The sequence below is a fragment of the Aphelocoma coerulescens genome, chromosome 2 (assembly GCF_041296385.1).
Source record: "Aphelocoma coerulescens isolate FSJ_1873_10779 chromosome 2, UR_Acoe_1.0, whole genome shotgun sequence".
Lineage (NCBI taxonomy): Eukaryota > Metazoa > Chordata > Aves > Passeriformes > Corvidae > Aphelocoma > Aphelocoma coerulescens.
Genome location: NC_091015.1, coordinates 53,970,696 through 53,990,917, shown reverse-complemented (window position 1 = coordinate 53,990,917; position 20,222 = coordinate 53,970,696). Strand labels below are relative to the sequence as shown.

Sequence of the window (20,222 nt, the reverse complement as noted above, 5' to 3'; positions counted from 1 at the left end):
GGACAATGTTATTGCTTGTTCTTCGTGATCTCTTATGAGTGATTACTTATTGTTGCCTTGCTTGTGTTACTGTGGTGACCCATCATCTCCCTCATACATTGGCCCCTTTTGAGTAGCCCTGGTTTTACTCTGAATCTTAGTGGATGCTGGCACTGGGTATGCTGTTGAAATCTGAGAGTCTTATGAATGCCTTTAGCATGCAGTCTCCGAAACAGCCCTTGCTCTATAGGTGTTCAGCTAAAATGGTCATTCAGGTTGGTCTTGTTTTGCTCCCATGTCTTTTATATCTATACTTAATAAATATAGTTGAACCTTGCTTATATTCATGTAATTGTTGATACCATTTTCCTGTTTTTCTGCTTTTTGCCAGGCCACTTCTTTCTCTTTGCTCCTTCATTGACTGCCAGTTCTTTATCAAGTCACATAAGCCATATAAGGCAACATACATTGCAGCATAGAGATATTTTTTGTTTTCATTCTGCTCAACTGCTAAACATCCAGATAAGTGTTTTCCCACTTCATCATATTTCTTTCCCTTTCTGCAGGAGTAACATGCTGTCCCTTTGGTTGAGTGACAGAAGATATTTTGTGTGGGATTTTGAAAGAGTGGGAAACATGAAGCCAGTAAAAATTTGAACAAACGAACTTCGCTTGACTGTACATATTAACAAAAGCACACATTCAATAACCAATTTATCTCCCTCCTTGAAGAGCCCACCCCAAAATTCCCACATTTCTTCATCAGTGTGCTTTAAATCCAAGTGCTGCCATTTCATCGGCTGTTTTTAGACTTGTTTGCTTACAGAGAATCTCTTTGTTCTAGATGCAGCATTGTTAGTAATAGTTTATTGTGCAGAAGTTAGATATTTTTATTGATAAAGGAAAGTTAAAATTATTTGAATGCATTGGAGTTCCTTGGAAATAATGAGTCAGGATATGAGGGTTTGTTTGTATTGTGTCCAGCCTCACCCTTCTTCAAACTAGCTCCTGATTTGTGTGTTTCCTGTTTCATGGCAAAGCTGCTGAATACACTCTGTACCTCAGTGCAGGTGTTGTACTAGGAGTGTGCTTGGAGCACTGCAATCCCCTTAACAAGCTTCCTGACAGGAGGTAAAGGTCTTCATCTGCTAATTCAGAGTGGAAATTGCAGCAAATACACCAAATTTACTTCCCAGTGGCAACCCATAAATGTAAGTCTACATTCTAGTATACTCTTAAAGTCCCTGAGTATGTTTTTACAGGAAATATTAAAAATCACTTTTGAATCTTTCCAGATTAGATCATATATTTTCAGAATGGAATACAATGTAGCTTTTTTAAAAAAATATTTTATCCATAGCTGCTATTGTTTCATGTTTGTTGGAAACCTGGCTAGTAATCTTTAGCAAGTAAATATTCCTGCACTGCTAAGGTGATGTAATGTAGAATACATGAAAAATGAGTTGATAGTGTGAGGGTGGGGCGTACATTCCTTCTCCACCCATTATAAATTTGCATCAACATTTATCATATGCTGATATCAAAATAGGCATTGCAACACTTTCTCTCAGCTTTTGAATGCCAGAGTCCTCCTGTGTGGCATGAGTTGATATTAGTCACAGTTCAGAAGCCAATTTGTGGGAATATTCACTTACTCTCCTTATATTGTCATGTATTTTGGGCAGCAACATGCCTGCTTTCAGTGTGTCCTTCATAAACTAGATGGTTGGCTGTAGCTGAATGCTTGTCAGGAGTATTAAAACTGCAGCATGTTTGGCAGGGGTGACTTTTCTGTCCCTAAGCTTTAAAAGGTGCTTCTTGCATTCTTTTAGTATGACGTATTGTTGTGGTTACTTTCTCAATTTCCATTTTCTAGCTATTACTGAAATGTGATAAATTGACACTGAATAGCAAGTAGGCACTTAAGACCCTTACTGTCTGATTGTAAGTATTTTTTTTTATAGAGCTGATTCAAGGCACAGAAAAGCTCTAGGAAACTAGAAGTAATTCTCATTATTACTAAAATGATATCTTTTAATGTAATCATTTGGGGAGAAAGGGACAGTCCTATTTTTCCCCCAGCTGAGTTCTTGAGGTTATTGCTGCTGTTGAATATTGTGGTAAATTTTGGCTGTCAAGGATCAAGTTGCCTTGAGTAGCAAGATCGTTTTTATTCAGAAGTGAGTGTTTCTTTCTGCATCAACCACTTACACGTATTTCATACCCTTTGGCTATTATTTATATACACATTGTTGCATTGTTTGCATATAAATATCAGGAGTTTAAAACGTAGAACAGAATCATTCATCATTATTGTATAAAAGTAGTTGGTTCCCATCTCATATTACTCCCTTCTTCCTCAGCACCAGAGAAATGGTAATAGAAAAATTGTTCCTACATGACCCAAGCTGTTACATTCTGCTGGCTTAGAATGTAATGTTTGTCCGTCTGTTCCTAGCAGGTACGTCCCTTCAGGGGATGATGAGGTGCCTTTGCCTTGCAGTGCCCCCACTTTGCCTGCAAATGCTTTGCCCCATGATGTGGATAGGAATGCTTTAGCAGCAAAGGGTGCCTGCTTGCTGCTGCAAGTAAGGGAGGCAACCTGGTAAACATTAAATACTTGTGGCTACAAAAAATTAAATAAGAAAGTTAGCCTGCCCTATGTATGTATTCAAGATTAGCAAACACAACCTGTTGGGAAACAAGAGGTTTGAGCACAGGAAATTTGTTTCTTGTTGAACAAAGAAGAGATGCATGTACCCTTGAAAATTAACTAGGATGCCATATGTGGACTTGTGAGGTATTTCTTTTCCCACAGCAGACTGAAGAGAAAAATTACTGTGGAAAACACAGTATTTGACAGCTAATGTGATATGTCATTTAAGTTCTTTGTACTGGTGTAATCTCTTTTTAATAAAAGCAATAAAGAAGCTCCTTTCCCCAGCCTAATTCTTCACGCGGTGGTTTTAGCGTGTGGTGGATGCTGCAGTCAGACTTTACTGCACAATAGCCCTGGGTATCAAGATCTCTCTGCTGGGTGGGATTGGCTGTGTGTGAGCACAGGCTCAGGCTGTTCACAGCTCCGGTGAGGTCTTGATGCATTGGGTAACTCGAGAGGTGATTTATGACTCTGTGACGGTGCACACCCTTCCCCAGGTGTGACAGTCAGAGGCTGGGTCAGACTTCCGTGTTGAGACACTTGTGGGGAGCTACCACTTCACTCATAAGAGCAGGGGCCGAAGAGAGAGAGCCTTGTTGACATGAGGAGTGTCAGGGAGGGGCTTTCAGCCCACTAGCTTTGTCTGAAATACGTTGGGGGCTTTTGAGCAAAAACTGGCTACTGTCAGAGCTGGTCTGAGGAGCAACATAAACCTTCTAGTAATTATTAGACAGATGGTCTCTTCCCTCCTCCACCCCATCTGTACAACACAAAGCTGTTGCACTAAGGACGAATACTCAGTCGCTCTGGAGTTCCTTGGCTGAGCATGTGAGTGAGGAAAGATGGTATCCTGCTTTGTGGAGACCTTGCTTTGCTCTCCCCAAAGATACAGCCTCCAAGGGAATGACTTCCCATCGCCTGTGAGACTAAGGCATCATTTCGTGTCTGTCTGGGATAACTGCAGCAATGTCAGTAAACGAAGAGGAAAGCTATGAATATGACTATGAAAAGGAAAATGAGAGGGAACGCACTTCTGACAGACAGAGCCTTGATATCTTGGAAGAAGGTACTTTTCACCTTTTTTTTTAATCTTTCATGGTAGTAGCACATGGCAACATATAAGTGATCTGAGTGGTATTTGTGGATTAAATACACCAAATTTTATGTTTTACATAGGTAGCCAGTACATTTGGATGAAAAATTCTAGTATCTAAATAAGATAAACCTTAAATTATATATACTTCTTTAAAGAAGAAATGCATGATCAACAGATGTAGGCTGTGCAATACCTATTTTATAATGGAACAGGAATTGGGAAATTTTCTCTCTCTGGAATTGTGTAGTGCAGTTTTTTATATATGCACCATGTGTGTCTTATGAAACTGTGTATTTTAGGTTGTCATTGCCAGCAGGTGCTTCTAGAACAGAGCAGCAATTTTGTGCTTATCCATGAATTTGAAAGCGCATAGACAGAAATAATCCAAGTGTGGGGTTTTATGACTTAAATTTTCAATAAAAAAACAACCCAAAAATCTTGTTGTACTTTCTGGAAATAATGGGCAACTGGCCCGTTCAGATGGAAATGGGAATGTATGTGCATTGAAAATCCTCCTGTGCACCTGCTGTATTGAGGGGGTACCTATTCTAGGGCTGCTTCCAGTCAATCTGGCAGCCTTTTTCAGGGTTTCAGGTAGCAAAAGCTGAATGCACCATTCCCGTTGTTTCATGTGCTGTAAATTTTGCTCTGAAACAGTAGTTTCATGTTAAAGAATTGTTACTTCCAAATAAACTATTGTAAAGCTGATGTAAGGATGCTTTGAAGGATTGTTAGCACAGAGAATGCAATGTGCTGTGAATTTACATCCTTGTTCACCTCGTGGTTAACAGTTCCTGTGTCCAGAGTCTTGGTGAATGAACCATACTCTTTGAATTCCATTGCATAGGATTTTTCTATAAAAACTCCCTCACAATCAAATATCGCACCTGGTTTTCAGACTTGTGTGTCTGTGCAAAAAAGAAAGGTGCTGAAGAAAATACTGATAGAAAGAAAATTTAAAAGTGGGGATTGGAATGGAGAGGAAGTTTATCAAGAGAGGCCAGCTGACATTTTTTTTATATTTTATTCCTATTTTTCTTAGCGATTCAATAATTGCAGAAGCATACCTCATGCTGTTCTTATTCTTCCTGCTGACTTTACCTTTCATCCAGATCTAACAGTCTGAAGCCGTTCTTGTTGATTTTGAGAAGGGGAGAAAAAAAGCTGAGTTCTATCTGTGATAAATTTAGCCCTGTCTTTCTACAGTGCCTTCCTCTCAAAAGCTCAGTATGTGTTTGAAATGTCTTCTAAAGATGCCTTCTCTTCTCCACCTCTGCATTCATGTCACCTACACACTCAGTGTAGCAGAGATACAGATACACAAAAACTGATATATATGGTATTTCTATACATCTTTGCACGTGGGAGTGCTTGCAAAGTGTAGTATTTCTGTAGGAGAATGGATGAGTCAATCCATTCTATAAGTGGCTGGAAACACCAGCATGTAGCCTTTTCCTCCTGAACAAAAGAAATGTTTTAGCTAACATTTATCTGGCTGTAAATCTGGTACCAGAAATGGGAAATCAGAGGATACGCTTCACTTGAACCATTTATAGTTATTGAAAGGAAGAGGATAAAAACTCTGTAATTAAGACTCCTTAACTGTTTGGCCTATTCCATGTGCAGCATGCATCCTCATTTCTTGACCATCATAGTCGTTTTGATGTAGTGAGGTTTTTCTCTGTCCCAACATTTAGATGCTGTAAGTTCTCTCAGTCCTGTTTCTGGAGCCTGTCACAGAACTAAAGTTACACCTGGCAGTGTTACAGTCGGCTCTCTTGATGACAGTGGAAGCCACCTTCATAAAGGCCTGGGCAGAACAGTCCTGGAGTCACTGGGATTGCTTTGGAATTATAAAGTTGCCTGACAGCAGTATGTTTACTTTTCATTTGATAAGCTGGCCTCAGGGCAGACTGCAGTGAAACTTTGCTCAGGGATATATGTTGATAGTGTCTACTAAGTTTTTCTTCATAAAGAAACCTGAGCTGTGAAGGGACAACCTGTCAGCTTTCTCTGATTAGTGATTCGCTGTGTCAGCTGTTTCTGAAAGGGAGCTGTGTTTTGATTCTTGCTTTTGCAGGTGGGAGAGGAAAAGACTCTGACCTACATAGGACCTATGATGGCAGCCATTTCCATTTACTAATGTAGTAGTTTAAAAGTCCTCTTTATCTAAAGTACTTAGAAAATGCAGGCAAAGAATCTGTCTCAAGTTGAATTAAAAAGAAAAAAAAAAGTCTTGGAATCACTATTAAAATCTTAAATCAGGCACTCCAGGGGTCTGACTTTAAGAAAATGTAAATGTACAATAGGATGGAGGCCCTTCAGAGCTCTGGGATCTGTAAATGCTGAAGCAAAAAAGATGGAGAGGAGTCATTCTTGAAAGCTTTGGCACAACCATTCCCTCCCAAGGGATAGGAAAAATCACATATTTAAGAAAGGAGACAGCTGAGAATGTGTGGCTTACGGGCTTGTAACTTCGTTTTAGGATTTTTAAAGATGTACAGTCCAGATCCTGGTTTAAATCTTTCACCCATTTATTAGTTACATTGACTGCAGTCCAGACATTTCTTGACAAGAAATGAATGGAAGAGAATGTCAAGACAGTAACTCAGTGGCTAGTAGTAAAAAATCCTGCAAAAAAAGTTTTAACTTTCAAGAGAACAGCTATGCTGTGCTGTGTCTGTAAATTATGTATGCATTAGAGCAGTTAAGAGAATTAAGGTGAATTCTCTCCAGAGACAACTTCCTTATTTCACATTGTGTCTGTATTTTCCAAGTTAGCACATTTGGTTTATGTTTATGCTAATAGAAGGAACAAGTGTCTGATGCTCTTCTTGAAATTTCTTTTAACTTTGTTTTTCATTCATCACAAGAAAATTTGATGCAGTTCATGTCCTACTTAGAGGAAGTACTTTGAAATTATTCACTGCCTGAGGTTTCAGGCAGAGGCTTTAGAAAAGAAGTAAGAGCAAAGTGGTGGGTTTTTTTGCGAACCTGAGGTTAAGTAATAACAAAGGTTTGTATGTGAGGCTTTAAAATTGGATTTGCTAAGCTATGAGATAAATGGCAGTAAACAAACACTCCTTGAACCATAGCCTTAAACAGCAAGATAAAATCTCTTCTTCCAGAAGAATCAGTACTTGCAGCTTAATACTAAAAGATTATTTTGCAAACTGTGCTGTTGAAATAACAGTAAGCCAGGCTGTAACATCTGAAGAAGACAAAAACCAAATCTGTTGGATCGTCTGTTGAACTTGCTGACTGAGTATGTATTGCTCGCAGCATCATGTTCTTACAGACTGCTGCACAGAGCTCGCCCACAGTGTGACCTGGCAGTTGTGAAGCAGTTGGCGCGCTGTGACCGCTCCTTATCCCTCTAACCAGGGTCACAGTCACCTGCTGACCTCCCCGTCTGCCTTGTGGAGTGACTGGCCTGCTCCCTGCTTGGGGAGTGCTGGGGCAGGCTGGGGGAACTGCTGGGGTGTTATGTTAGGATTTGGACTTCTAGCAAGCTGTGACTCAGAAGCACATTCTTCAAGCTCTGGTGACAGTAGTATCTTAAAATTTTTAAGCTCTTTAGATGGGCATATTCTTTTAGGGCTGTCTCAAATGTGGCAGGCAACAGCAGATCTGAAGCTTCTGCCCCATTTTAGCCAGGGCTGCCAAAAGCACATTGGAGGAGGAGCTACCATGTTTAACTGTGGGAAATCTTTCTAGTCTGGGTCAGTAACAGCTGGCAGCACATTTGAGGTATAATTTTCCTGAGTTTATTTGAGACATAATATACCTAATATGGCACAGTTTCAGAATTCCACATGTGCTTGGCTCAAGTAATGTAGTGCTCACAGTAACCTGTGCCAGAGGATAACTATCAGTGGCTCTGGAACTGAAGCTGTAATTTTTAGCGGGTGCTTTATCCCTGGAGTATAAAAATAGCCTTTGAGAGTTGAATCCATCGAGAGCCGAGGAGTCTGAGTCTGCCAGGGCCTTTGATGGCTAACGCTTGCCAAGTGGCAGCAGGGAGCATGGCTGGTCAGTCAGATTTGCCATGTGTGTGTTCTGTGTGGCTCCATGTGCAACATTTAGGATGCGATGCCCTTGTGATTGTATCTTTGGTGTTTGGACAGAGCTGTGACCAGAGGGGAGCAAGACAAGCTGTTTGTGAGGCAGGGCTTGTCATGACTGAGCAAGACTATAGCAGACCTTGCCATAGTTAAAGGCTTTGGGTAGGGAACTGCTATGAAAAAAAGCGCTCTCCCCTCCCGCCACCTTGCCAGTAAGAAGCATGAGTGTTTAAATGGCAAGAGATCTGTGCTCCATGAACAACATTCGTTTCCCCTGATGGAGTTTCTGATGAAGTAAATTTTGGTAGTAGGGAAATCATCATGCACTAGCGCCTTCCCTGTTAAGGCTCTATAATTATACAGGTCAATATTATCTGCCCCAAAAGTGAAATTTACAATAACATCTTGGCCCTCTTATGTTTCCCAGTAGTTAGAAATAGATGGGAAGAGGAGCAGTGGGAGCTGGGCTTTCCTCTTCAGCAGTTGCTGCTCTCTTTTAGTCCTTTAGTTCATCCCTGGTTGATGGGTCTCAAAAATGGAGAGGGAGAATGCATTGAGGAGGGATGCAGGGAGCAGGAGCTGAGCATACCTGTGACTGCTGGCTCCAGTGTTATTTTTATCCTTTGTTCCACTTGAATCCTTTGTTTGGTAGGTCATTGCAGAAGCTGCCAGTAGTGGTATTCTTGTTCTGCTTCCCTTCCACGGCTGTCTCCTCTTCCTGTAAACATCCTTTAAGTAGCATACTTGTTGAATAGGTGACTTTCACGGAGCAATCCAGAAAGGTGCATGCACTCCTCCATCTCCCTGTGCATCTTCAGCTTGGTAATCAGTGCTCCATTAACTAGATGACAAGAAATAAATGCAGAGTAAATAAATACATCCTTTCAACTGTACTTAATGTTGGGAAACACAGGAATGTCCTTACCAGTAAATTTGCAAGCTTTACGAGGGTGTGAAGATGGTGCTAGGTACTTTAAGACAGAGGAAATATTTGATCTGTGTAGCATTTGTCCATTTGTGTGTTTGGCTTTAAAAAAAACCCCAAACAATTTGAACTGCACGTGTGTCCCCAGTATCATGTATTTAGTGCTGTCATGAAAATAATGCGATGGGAGCTTTCTCTGTTCCTTGTTTCCTGTTTTGGATCTGTGACATTAGCTTCAAAGCACTTATCAAAACCCGTGGGATTTTTAAAATTATTCTTTCTTTCTGTATTGTCTATCAGCCTTCTTCATAAGCTGAGAAGTGCAAAGTATATTTTATTTGGCTGTTTGTGTGCATCCATGCACTTAGACACAGTGCTCCCTATCACCCTCAAGCAAAAAACTACTGATGTGTGAGTGAGCAAAAAGAGGTCAGTCATTTGGCACTGTAGGTTTTGCATTACAAGGCACTGTCCTTCATTTGCTCTTGTTTTATCTTTACAGCAGCGTTACCAGGCTCTCATACTCATCAGAAATTCCAGCAGGCTAGAAACCTACTATGCTGGATCCATTAGATATGTGGTGTGTGTGGGGGGGTACTTTTCCTCTGCATACTTCACGGATCACACCTCTAAATGGTTTTTCAAAATAGTGGGTGTTTTTCACTGATAGATTTTTTTGATCACTAAAGAAATAAAAACTCCTGTACTAGGAATTGGCCAAATGTTATCTTGTAGTGTATGGAGGTTGAATAACTAAATATTTAGACACTTCTAAGGTTTGGGGTTTTTTTAAATGATGCTTCTGAATTCCACTCTCACCCTCACTTTTCACCTTCTCCTCCCCACAAGCCTTGATTTCTGAGTAATGGTAAGCAACAGCTCTTTGCAAGTTTGCCCTCCTTCCAAAAGGAAATCCTTCCATTTGGTTAGTAGCTCTGTGTTTCTACAGTATTGTATGTAGTAGTAGAAGTAGTATGGGCAGTAGTTGACTGAAGAATTTTATTATATGCAGTCTACTGAAGTTTATTTCCACTTGGAGAATAAAGAGGATGCATAAAAGAACATTTCTTCTTTGAAACCCTTTCACGTTGGCAGAGTAGTGTGTGAAGATCTCTGTTTTGACAATCACCAACAGAACTTTGACAGAAATTTCGAGGTATAAAAGCTATTGGTGACCAGATTCTACTTTGCTGCTGGTAATGTCTGTTGTGATAATGCTGTGGTATTGCCTTGCCAGGCTAAAGTTTAAATGGCAAGTTCTGAAGAAATAACCCAGGGAGTATCCACACAAATCAACCTTTATCACTCTCCAAGTTGAGTGACTTTATTCTGTCTGTGGGAACACCATTCTTTTATCAGCCTGGCTGTTAGGAAGGTTATACATTTACCTGGACTGGGATGGTGTGAGGTTGCCATAGTCCTACTCAGTGGTGATTGTTAGTGCTAGGTACAGAGTTGTAATGAGCTTGCTAATGACGATGTCAAACATTATTTTATAGTAGTGATGGAATGTTGTAACCAAGGGAACTATTTAGTGTACAGTTGTATTGGAAACCTGCTGGCGTCAGGGTTTCTGATAGGTGTTTTATGGCATGATTTATGAACTTACTATATTTAAAACAAAACTGAGTTTATGGTGATACCAGTTGGGGTGTGTGTGGATGAAGAGTCTTCTGAACATTACACCTTCTGTCTTTATGTGAAGTTTGTATGGAAAACTTCTGTTTAACCCCTTTTTCAACTCTCGGCAATGCTTTCTACAAGTTACTGCATTTTTTCCTGTGGAATCCTGATTAGTCTGCTTTTGAGTGATACAGCTTGTAGTTTACGGATGTACTGTATTTTTACTTCTGCAGTGGTAGAGTTATTCTTTCTCTTGGTATGTCGTGTTTGTCAGGTTATTACTTTGAAGCATAAACCTTTTACGACTTTCAGACTTACTATTTGGATAAATGCAATTATATTTTGAATACTTTTGTATAGCATTCTTTGGAGTTCACTGGCACTACTCATGTCAATAAATATTATACATGTTTTTAGGATGTGATCCGCAAAAAAGAATTAGAGAAACAGGAAAATAAAGGAAGAAAATTAATTTCTTGCCATAGTTTAAGCAATTTTCTGATGGTTAGGTAAGGAAAAATGTCCTCCAACATTTCAATAGATATTTAAGTACTGTTGCATTTGATGTATTATCAATGTGCCTTAGTGGTGAGCAGCTGTATATTTATATATATGCAATTTGTGTATTTATGAATTAGGTAGTGTTGTTTCCTTAGTGTGACAAACTGTCTCCTGCTAATGTTACTGTACAGTTCTGCTCTTTTTTTCTCCTCACTATTTAAATCCTATTAGGCCTGATCTGTCTCTTCCCCCGCCTTAGTGTGCGCTAGAACAACATTAGCTTATCTGCCAGACGGAGCCTTAACTGACATTGCCAAGGGTAAATCCCCTGAAGAACAGTTCAGCCTACAACAGCCTGATAACTCATAGTCCATATGATCCCCTGAATTTTATTAACAGTCCTTTTTTCCAGAATTACAGGGTTTGAGGAAAAGGTATAGTTGAAAATAAAAAGAACAGAAGGGTAGAATAGAAAGTGCTGTTGTTTCCTGTGACTGTTGGTGAATTTTTAGAAAATTTGTTGACTTCTAGATAAGTCAGTGTAGCTTCTTAAAGGATTACCTGTGGTGGTAGACTGAACATCTGTATACTTTCTTCAGTCTGATAAAACTCCTGGTTCCACCTTAGTGATTAATCATCTCAACCAGTCTAAGTAAATATTTGTTATGAGTGATACTGTGGTCACTGTGGTGTGGCCTGTGTATTACAAGAGCCATTTCTTATTTTGCATGTGTTTTGTACTTACTTTGCTGTCTTCTACCATAAAACCCAGTTCTTATCGACTTAATATGACATAGTGTCTTTCTGATGAACAGTGCCCCTAGCAGTATTGGGCAGTGCCCCTAGCTTATTCATGTAGTAATGCTACTGCATGTCATACAGTGAGTAGGTGACATGATGGAATCCTGATTGTGTATCTAAGAATATCTGTTCTGACTCCCTTGGTTTTTTTTTTTAGTAAACTCAATACATTAATCTTCAGAGAAGAAAATTTTAACATTTTAAGTTTGTTCTGCCACTGACAAAAGCAAGTGCTCATTAGAAGAGGAGCACTTCTATTCTCAGTATAACAGGAATCTTGGATTTCATTTTTTTTTTGAGGGCAGGTTTGGGGGCGGGGTTGAGTTTTGTTTCTTTGTTGTTTTGTTTTGAGTTTTTAGCTCTTGATGTGCTTACCCAGAGGTTGACATAAGTGGTTTTTAAGATAAAAACTTAGGCACACCTAAATTAGAAAGGTATTTCTAGCAAAGGATGGGAGCTGGATTTCAGCGATCCTTGTGGGTGTTTTCCAGCTCAGAATACTCTGTGATCCTCCCCCAGTAGTACTGCCTATCTGATTAATGTTTTGCTTTATTTCTTTGCAGTTTTATGTGCTGAAAGAGTGGGCCAGATGACTAAAACATACAATGACATAGATGCTGTAACACGTCTTCTTGAAGAGGCAAGTATTACATCTCTTTAAGGACCCATACACAGTATGAGAAAATACTACTGAAATTACATGGTACCACTACTAAACATTGTTGGTAGATTGTCCTCCAGCAGGGAGGAATAAGGGCTCTAAGTGTATGTACACTTTATCTCATTGGTAAAGTAAATATTCTTTCTAAGTAAAGATCATTTGTTTACCTCAGTCAAATGGATTCATTACTTCTGCTTATTTTTCAGTTGAGGCCATGTAACTTGCTCTTGGCCAAATGTTTGCCCTAATGAATGAGGAGGAGGAGGAGGAATCACCTTAAAATGACACATATTTTTACAGTACATGTAAAACTAGGAGTATCGTTATTGATGGATATATTCTCTTTAGAAAATTATATAAAAAGTTCACAGACTTGTATTCGTAATAATTTTCTCAGATAATTTCTTTCCAGAGAAGTACATAGACACAAAATTAGAAAATATGTATTACTCCATTTGTTTTCTTTTCTTCTTTTCCTTATGTTTGGTTGATTTGGTTGTTTGTGGGGTTTTCAATACCATTATTATTAAAATTGGTATTCTTGTAATCCTTAGCACTCAAGAAATGTCAAAAAGCAACTGTCACAGTACAATGCTTATGTTCAATAAATATCATGATACATTTTTTGACTGAAATTAGCTGGTTTTCTGTAGTAAATTTGAGCAATGATTTTCCAAAGAGTGTTTATGAGTAATTCTTTAGGTGAAAACTGTTAAAATTCTATTAGTTCATGGCTGACTGCAATTTAATCCTTTATACTCAATTGCTTGCTTATTGCAATAGCAATGTTGAAAATGGGGACTTTCCAGCCAGTTGGGTGGTCTGTATTCCTCTAATTCTGCAAGGAAACAAGCATGGGAATGAATGCCCACATCTCCCACCTGTTCTTGGTACCCCTCAATTCAGTACAGTCTTATATTTTGTGCTTTGAGCCAAATCCATTCAAACACCTCTGTATGAAGTACTTGTTAAAACTGCTGCTTTACCCAAAAGACTTCTGGAATAATTCATCAACTTGTAGTTGTTTGGCTGAGATTTACTGCATTTGTTCAATGGTTCCTTCTAGTAATGATGGCAGCATTCTGCCAAACTGTTTCCTCCCCTTAGTCTCTGTAGCCAGACGTCTCTAGATCCAGGCATCACACAGGAGCAATGCTTGAAGGACTTGCTTGAGCCAGTGTCTTAAAGCTTTTTATGCACTTTCCTGTCTGGATGTTGGCAAGGGAAAAATATGGGAGTGTATAATTTGTCAAATTTTAGTAAAACAAATACTTTCAGTAAGCCCTTTTGTTTGATTTGGTGACCATCATTTTCAATGAAATTACTCTGTAGGGATAGGTACACTTACAGCACGTTTCTCAGTTCTCCAGATGATGGTTAACACAAGAGATTGCATCCATTTGCAGAATTTAACTCCTTCTGTTGCTTTCACACATACAAGTGAGAGAAAAAACAAAAGCTATCCCTTGTCTGTCCTTCATGTTTGCAAGCTTCAGGTGCTTGCATTACAAAGTTTGTAATAGATAGAGTGAAAGGTGCAGCATTTGGGAAGATAGGAAAGAGAAAATCTTGAAACAGCATGTGTGCAGAAATTTCAGAAGTCTGTGTCTGTTGCCCTGAAACTAAGGAAAGAGTGTGGCACCAGGCCTGCCTGGGTATGTGGTAAGAATAGGAGCAGATTTCTTCATGAATCTGCTTTCTCGTCTTTTTCTAGTAATAGTGTAAATGTGTCCTGCTTCTCAGTATTATTTTTTTACACACTGCTGTAATAAATCAGTTCTTTCTCATTGTGTGAGTAAGAGAGAGGCCTGTCCCCAAACCGAGATTTAGAGCTGAATAGCTAAAAATTGCATAGGAAGCCTGGGGAGGTTATTTGAAGAGCCTGGACATGCACATTCCTCATATTGAAAGTTAAAAAACATTGCTGCTAGATAGCTCCTCCTCTGCATGGTCAAAACCCCAGCAATATATTTTTTCCACTCAGTATTTATTAAGTGAGCCAAATTAGTGAACAATAAGTTGGCTTAAAATATAGACCAAACATATTGTGGATAACTTTGTGGGACCTATTTTTCTGAAAGATTGTACAAAAGATTACATAAAGATTTTGTGGCTAGAGAATGCCAGTAGCTTTCAATGCAAATATAAGTCTGACCTTCAGAAACCATTTGGAAAACGCTATTTGCAGATACAGCAGTGATCAATAATCTCCCTTTTTATTTACTGGTTATTATATAACTTTTTTTTTTCCATTATGAAAGTGCCTTCCTTCAAATTCATTGACTTCAAATCTGTGTGAACAGTAGCTGTAGATTTTGTAAGCTTTGTCACTAACATAGGCATAACATAGGGTAGCACTGAGTCATAAAATCTGGATGGTAGTTAGGGGCAGTAAGTAAGCCCCAAACAGTATTTTCAGTGACAGGGAGAAAATTCTTCCTCAAATGGTGTTGAACTAAGGGTTACGTTAGGGAGTTAACCACAGCACCATTTTACCACTATTTAAAAAACTTAGTAGTGAAATAAGAAAATGATAAATAGAAATGCCTAATTAATAGTGCAGAATTCTACACAGGTTATCATCCTCTCCCAGGCAGATCACAATCCCATGTATCAGCTTCTGCAAGGCTGAGACATCCATATGTACATGTCATCAACAGGATAAGCTTCTAGGTTTTATTGGTGCCTGCAGTGAACTGTCAAGACAGGTGATTTCCAGTACTGTGCTCATAGAGGAGAGGGAAGAAGTGGCTGGGCATGACATGAGAGTGACTATTTAATGTAGGTTGGGGCATCTGCAAAAAGGAAACAGTTTTTGTATGAAAGCACTAATGGTTGGCATACACAAATATAGGAGCTGAACATTCATTGTGGTGGAACTGGCTTCTACTCCTGCATAGATTACTGCCTTTTATTTCTAGGTGGAGCAAGTGGAAACTGAAGAACGCTTTGAGAGAGGGTCAGTCTTTTCTGAATAATTCTGTTGTAACATATTCAAGAGTAGAAAAGGAAAATTAGCAAATAACCCCAAATAAACCTTCATAGAAGGAAAAAGTCATTTTATTGTTGAAGTGTTTGGTCCTTCTCTTTCATGGCAATTTTACCCTCCCTCTGATCCTTTGGTCATTAAAAAAAAATAAATTGAAATTAGCTTTCTATTCTTAATGCTTCACAGAAAGAACGGGACTTAGAATTAGCTGCTCGGATTGGCCAGTCGCTGTTAAAAAAGAATAAATCATTGACAGAAAGAAATGATTTCCTGGAGGAGCAAGTAGAACATATCAGAGAAGAGGTAAGATTTTATGCCTGAATGCTGTATATGCAATGATGGGGGGAATTTTCTGTTCTTGTCCATACATTTGGCTGTGGGCAGCCTGCTCCAGTGTCTGACCACCCTCACTGATAAAAATTTCTTCCTTATATCTAGTCTAAATCTGCTCTCCTTTGGTTTAAAACCATTACCCCTTGTCCTATCACAACAGTCCTTGCTAAAAAGTCTGTCTCCATCATCCTTACAAACCCCACTGAAGTACTGAAAGGCTGCAGTAAGGTCTCCCCAGAGCGTTACCTTCTCCATGCTGAACAACCCCAACATTCTCAGCTTTCCCTTATAGGAGAAGGAATATTTTTGTGGCCCTCCTCTGGACCTGCTTGAACAAGTCCATGTCTGTCTTGTCCTGAGGACTCCGGAGATGGATGCTCACCAGAGTACAGTAGAGGAGGAGCATCACTTCTCTCAACCTGTTAGCCATGCTTCTTTTGATGCAGCCCAGGGTATGCACACATTGGTGTGATCAATAAAACACACCAGAAAGCATATATCATTTCAAGTAGCACCTATGCTTTAAAAGAGCTCTTTATCTAGAAGTACAGCTGTCACTAAACTCCACCTTAGTAACTGAGCTAGGAGCAAATGTTGTTGCTTCTGTTCTGGGACAGTGACCTTGGATTTTGAGTCTCATCCATATGTGGTTTTAAGCAAGACAGAGAGCAGGAGAACAATGAACCACAGTAGATTATAAACTTCAGAAATGGTTCATAATTAACACTGCTCAGGGGTGTGAGATGTTGCATTATAGCCCTGAAATGGGCTGGAGGATAAACTGCAGATGGAGTGATTGCTGATGTGTGATAAATGATGGTGGAGCACACATGATGAAATAATATCCTTTGATGTGGCCTACCCTTTTTGGCATGGAAAACTAGTTCTCTTCTGTCCCAAAGGAGTGCTGTTGCTTGCTGCCCAAGTCCCATCATGAGGCAGACCAATTTATTCTTGTATTGGTCAATTTGACATGTACTAAGTATGTGCAGGGTGACTGAGCAGGACTGTGCATTCATATCCATCCAGAGTGGAAAATTTGATGGAGGAAGGTGGAGGACAGAGACAAGCTGCCTCTGTCCACGTCTGGTTTTATTTAGTGGGACTGAGGAGCAGCATTAGGAAAAGTGCCACCAGAAATAAGCCTCTTACCAGGTGGCTTGGTATGTTGGGCCATATGTTCTGTCAACAGCCCTCTTTCACACTGTTATTTCAACTCCTTCAGAAACCAATGCTTTTGAGGCAGAGCTCATCAGAATTTAAAGTCATGACACTTTTGTGTATTGAAAATCTGTCTTCAGTAGGTTGCAGATTTTCCATTAAAACTGAATTTTGAATATTTGAACAGAACAGTAACTAAGACAACTGTCTTTAAAGGCAAGAGATAAGAGAAAAGAATTTATTTGGTACTTCTAAAGTTCTGTAAAAATTGCCTAAAAATGGTTTGTCGGGGAGATAGGAGTTTTCTGTAATACAGGGACACCTTTTTTCTGGGGTCGGGTATAAAATTAAGGTTTTATTGGTGTATGTCTTATGGCATGGATAATTTAGCTTTATATCTCTTTGACCTTTGTCGTGGCAAAACCTTCTTTCCCTCCCGTTAAGCAGGCTGAGGTTTTCCTGTGTGCTGGTAATGTGCCACATTGACAGAGACATGTCAAAGTAACAAAGACCTGTGCAAAACGCATCAGATTCTTGGGTTTGTCTTTTGAGTTCTTAGGTGCTGCTTAGTTTAAGAAGGGGCTGTGATTATGTTCAGTAAAAACTGATGTACGAGATTTTTGCTGTAGTGCACTAGGGAACAAAGGATGAGTGGACTGAAGCAAGCACTATAGCATGTGCACAGACACTTCAGTCTCAGCTTACTGTTTCAGTATTCTAGAAGCATAAACATTATACTGAGGAAACTTTCTTAATTGTAAAGTATTTTGGTTGCAGAGATGGGTGTCTGCCTTCTCAGCAGCAGAGTGTAGTTCCCAGGTACAGTGTGTCTATCTGCTGTTCTGTAAGAATGCTGCAGCTCCACGTTCCTTTTCTCTGGGATGGTGCTACCTACACTTTAATATTGTCTCCTTTGAAATTAGAGCTCAGCATCAAAGAAATGTAAACCGTAAATCTGCACAATGTGAATTGTATTTGGAATGGAGTAGCTTACTAGATTAGCTTCTCCTAATCTTTCTAAATTTCCCAGTTTCTGCTTCCTTGTCCTCTACATATTTTGTCCTATGTTTCTGAGGCTGAAATGGCAGCACTTCCAAGACAGTGTCAGTCCTCAAATAACACAACCTCAAACCTGTGTTAACGTCTGGGTAATACAGCCCTCTAGACCTGTTATTCGAGTTCCAGGTCACCTGTCAGAGTTTGTGTTTTGATGATAGCAGGTTTCAAAGTCCAGGTTTGATTTTTGTCCTGTGTAAAGTAAGAAGAAAGGAAGAAGCTGAATTATAATCTGGAATGGTGGCTTAAAAAAGGGAACACTGCTTTTGATCTATTAGGAGTAGAAAGTAATGTTGGAAAGACAGAAATGCTCTTTGACTTGGTACTTGCATGCATGCTATTTACATACAGAGTAAAAGGGTGTCTTCCTTTTGAGTAATTCCAGCCTGTTAAGCACTTAGTTGCTGTCAGTCAGGAAAACAAAATCAACTCTACTCTTGAAACAGTTGTTCCAGATTCAGTAAGGATTGATCCTGTGAGTTAGATCCCAAGTCTTTAAACTGCTGTTCTCTGCGTGAGGATACTTTTATCTTCTACTTAAATTATTTTTAAGACAGGTGGAGCTATTTCATGAGGTAGTTCCAAAGCTGAATGAAGCTGTCAGGCCAGCGAAGGGAATTAAAAGCCTGAAGAGATGAGCTATCACCATGCTTGGTTCCTGGGCCTTGTCCCATGTGCAGCAAGGGCTCAGTCTCTATTGCTTGGTAACAATACCGAGATTGTGCAGCAGTAATGTGGCAGTGTTTGCTCCAGAGGGCACATGTTGCAGTGGCTTGTGAAAATATAGAAGAGGCTATCTCTATTCACAAAACAAGTCTGTCTGGGATGCAGGTAATACTCTTCACCAGCCTACCTGGTGCTGTGCTTTGGATTTGTGACTAAATTAGTGTTGATAAAAACAGTGTTTTGGCTGCTGCTGAGCAGTGCTTGCACAGCATCTACCAGGCTCTTTTCTTTTTTCCTTCATGCCCCTCCGAACCTCCCCACCCTTTTTTTGGGTTTTTTTTCCCCTCTTCACTCTGTCCACCATCTGCACAAGATGCTGGGAGGGTGCACAGCTCTGGTAGCTGACTCAGACTGACCAAAGGGATGTTCTATACCATATGTTATGTTCAACAACAGAAGGTCAGGAAAAGGAGAAAGAATCTGGGATGTTCATCATTACGGTGTTTGTCTTCACAAATGACAGTTCTGTGTAAGTGGCTGAACATGCAGCTGCTGATAGAAGAAAGTGAATAAATTCCTTATTTTGCTTTGCTTGCATGGGGAACTTTGCTTCACTTATTAAACTGTCTCAGCCCATGAGATTTTTCTTGCTCTTGAGCTTCTGAGTCTCTCCTTCATCCTATAGGGATTGTGGGGCAGACTGTGCGCTCAGCCGGTGGGTGCTTAGGTTAACACACCACAAAATGCTGCGTCAAAGGGAGGTGTTGCTGAAAGCTACCGTAGTGAGAGTTTCACAGCCTGATCGAGATTGGAAGTGAGCTCTGGAGGTCATCTTGTCCAAACCCTCTTCTCAGGCAGGGCCTCCTACATGCCAAGGATCATGTCCAGACAGTGTTTGGCTATCTCCAAGGATGGAGACCCCACAAAGTCTCTGGGCAACCTGTGCCAGTGCTCAGTTACCCTCACAATTAAAAAGTTGCACCTGATGTTAAGGATTAGGAACCACCCATGTTTCAGTTTGTGCCTATTGTTTCAGGTTCTGCTCCATTAAAAGTCAACCTTTCTGACTATTCACCCTCTTTTGGAGGATTGGAATGCTCGGAAATGGCAGTAAAAAATAGTATCCTCAGTCTTTTTAATTCATAGGAAAAAAACACAGTAGCAAGAGCTGGAGATGATCTAGTGTCCACCTACAGGCAGTATCTGAATCCTTGCTACTTAAAGAGACTGAGTGTGCTGAAGGGAAGTAAATTGTTATTTTTGGTTCAGAATTTTAGTTCTCCTGAAATGGAGAAAGCAAGTCTCCAAGACTTAATACACAAATTTTGTTTAACAGTTTTTGAAAATGTGGTTGAATGGGGATAGGTTTTTTCCCCCTTGCTATTTAAAACCCATGTCTCAGGAGGACTTGGTGCCTTAGCACTTCTCATTATGCAGAATAGTCTTAGTTAAGTAAATGACCTTGTTTGCTTCAAATTTCTGCACAATTCAAGTGCTTTTTTGGATTGTCTCTGCTTTTTTCTTCTATGAAAATGGAGTTGAAATCTATGTCATTGATATTCTCTGAGTTTTTTTCTAATAATATCTACAAAGGAAAGTATGCTTACACTATGAAAAGCAGAAGTGTAATAAAAAGAAGTGTGCTGTGCATTTTTCACATGGGAAAGTGCAAACTGAGGGCCAAGCCTTGCAGTGCAAGTGGAAGGGA

The 20,222-nt window shown here is 39.7% G+C and overlaps 1 protein-coding gene across 7 annotated transcripts in view; it reads left to right on the top strand.

Moving 5' to 3' along the window:
- The window catches only part of TRAK1 (trafficking kinesin protein 1), a 127,227-nt gene that overhangs the window by 75,563 nt on the left and 31,442 nt on the right, over positions 1-20,222 (top strand). For all 7 annotated transcript variants that reach the window (XM_069007516.1, XM_069007514.1, XM_069007515.1 and 4 more), the window contains 2 exons: positions 12,212-12,288; positions 15,485-15,601. In XM_069007516.1, coding sequence (XP_068863617.1) covers positions 12,238-12,288; positions 15,485-15,601 — 168 coding nt within the window. In that variant the 5' untranslated portion in view covers positions 12,212-12,237. The remainder of the gene's footprint in view (positions 1-12,211; positions 12,289-15,484; positions 15,602-20,222) is intronic.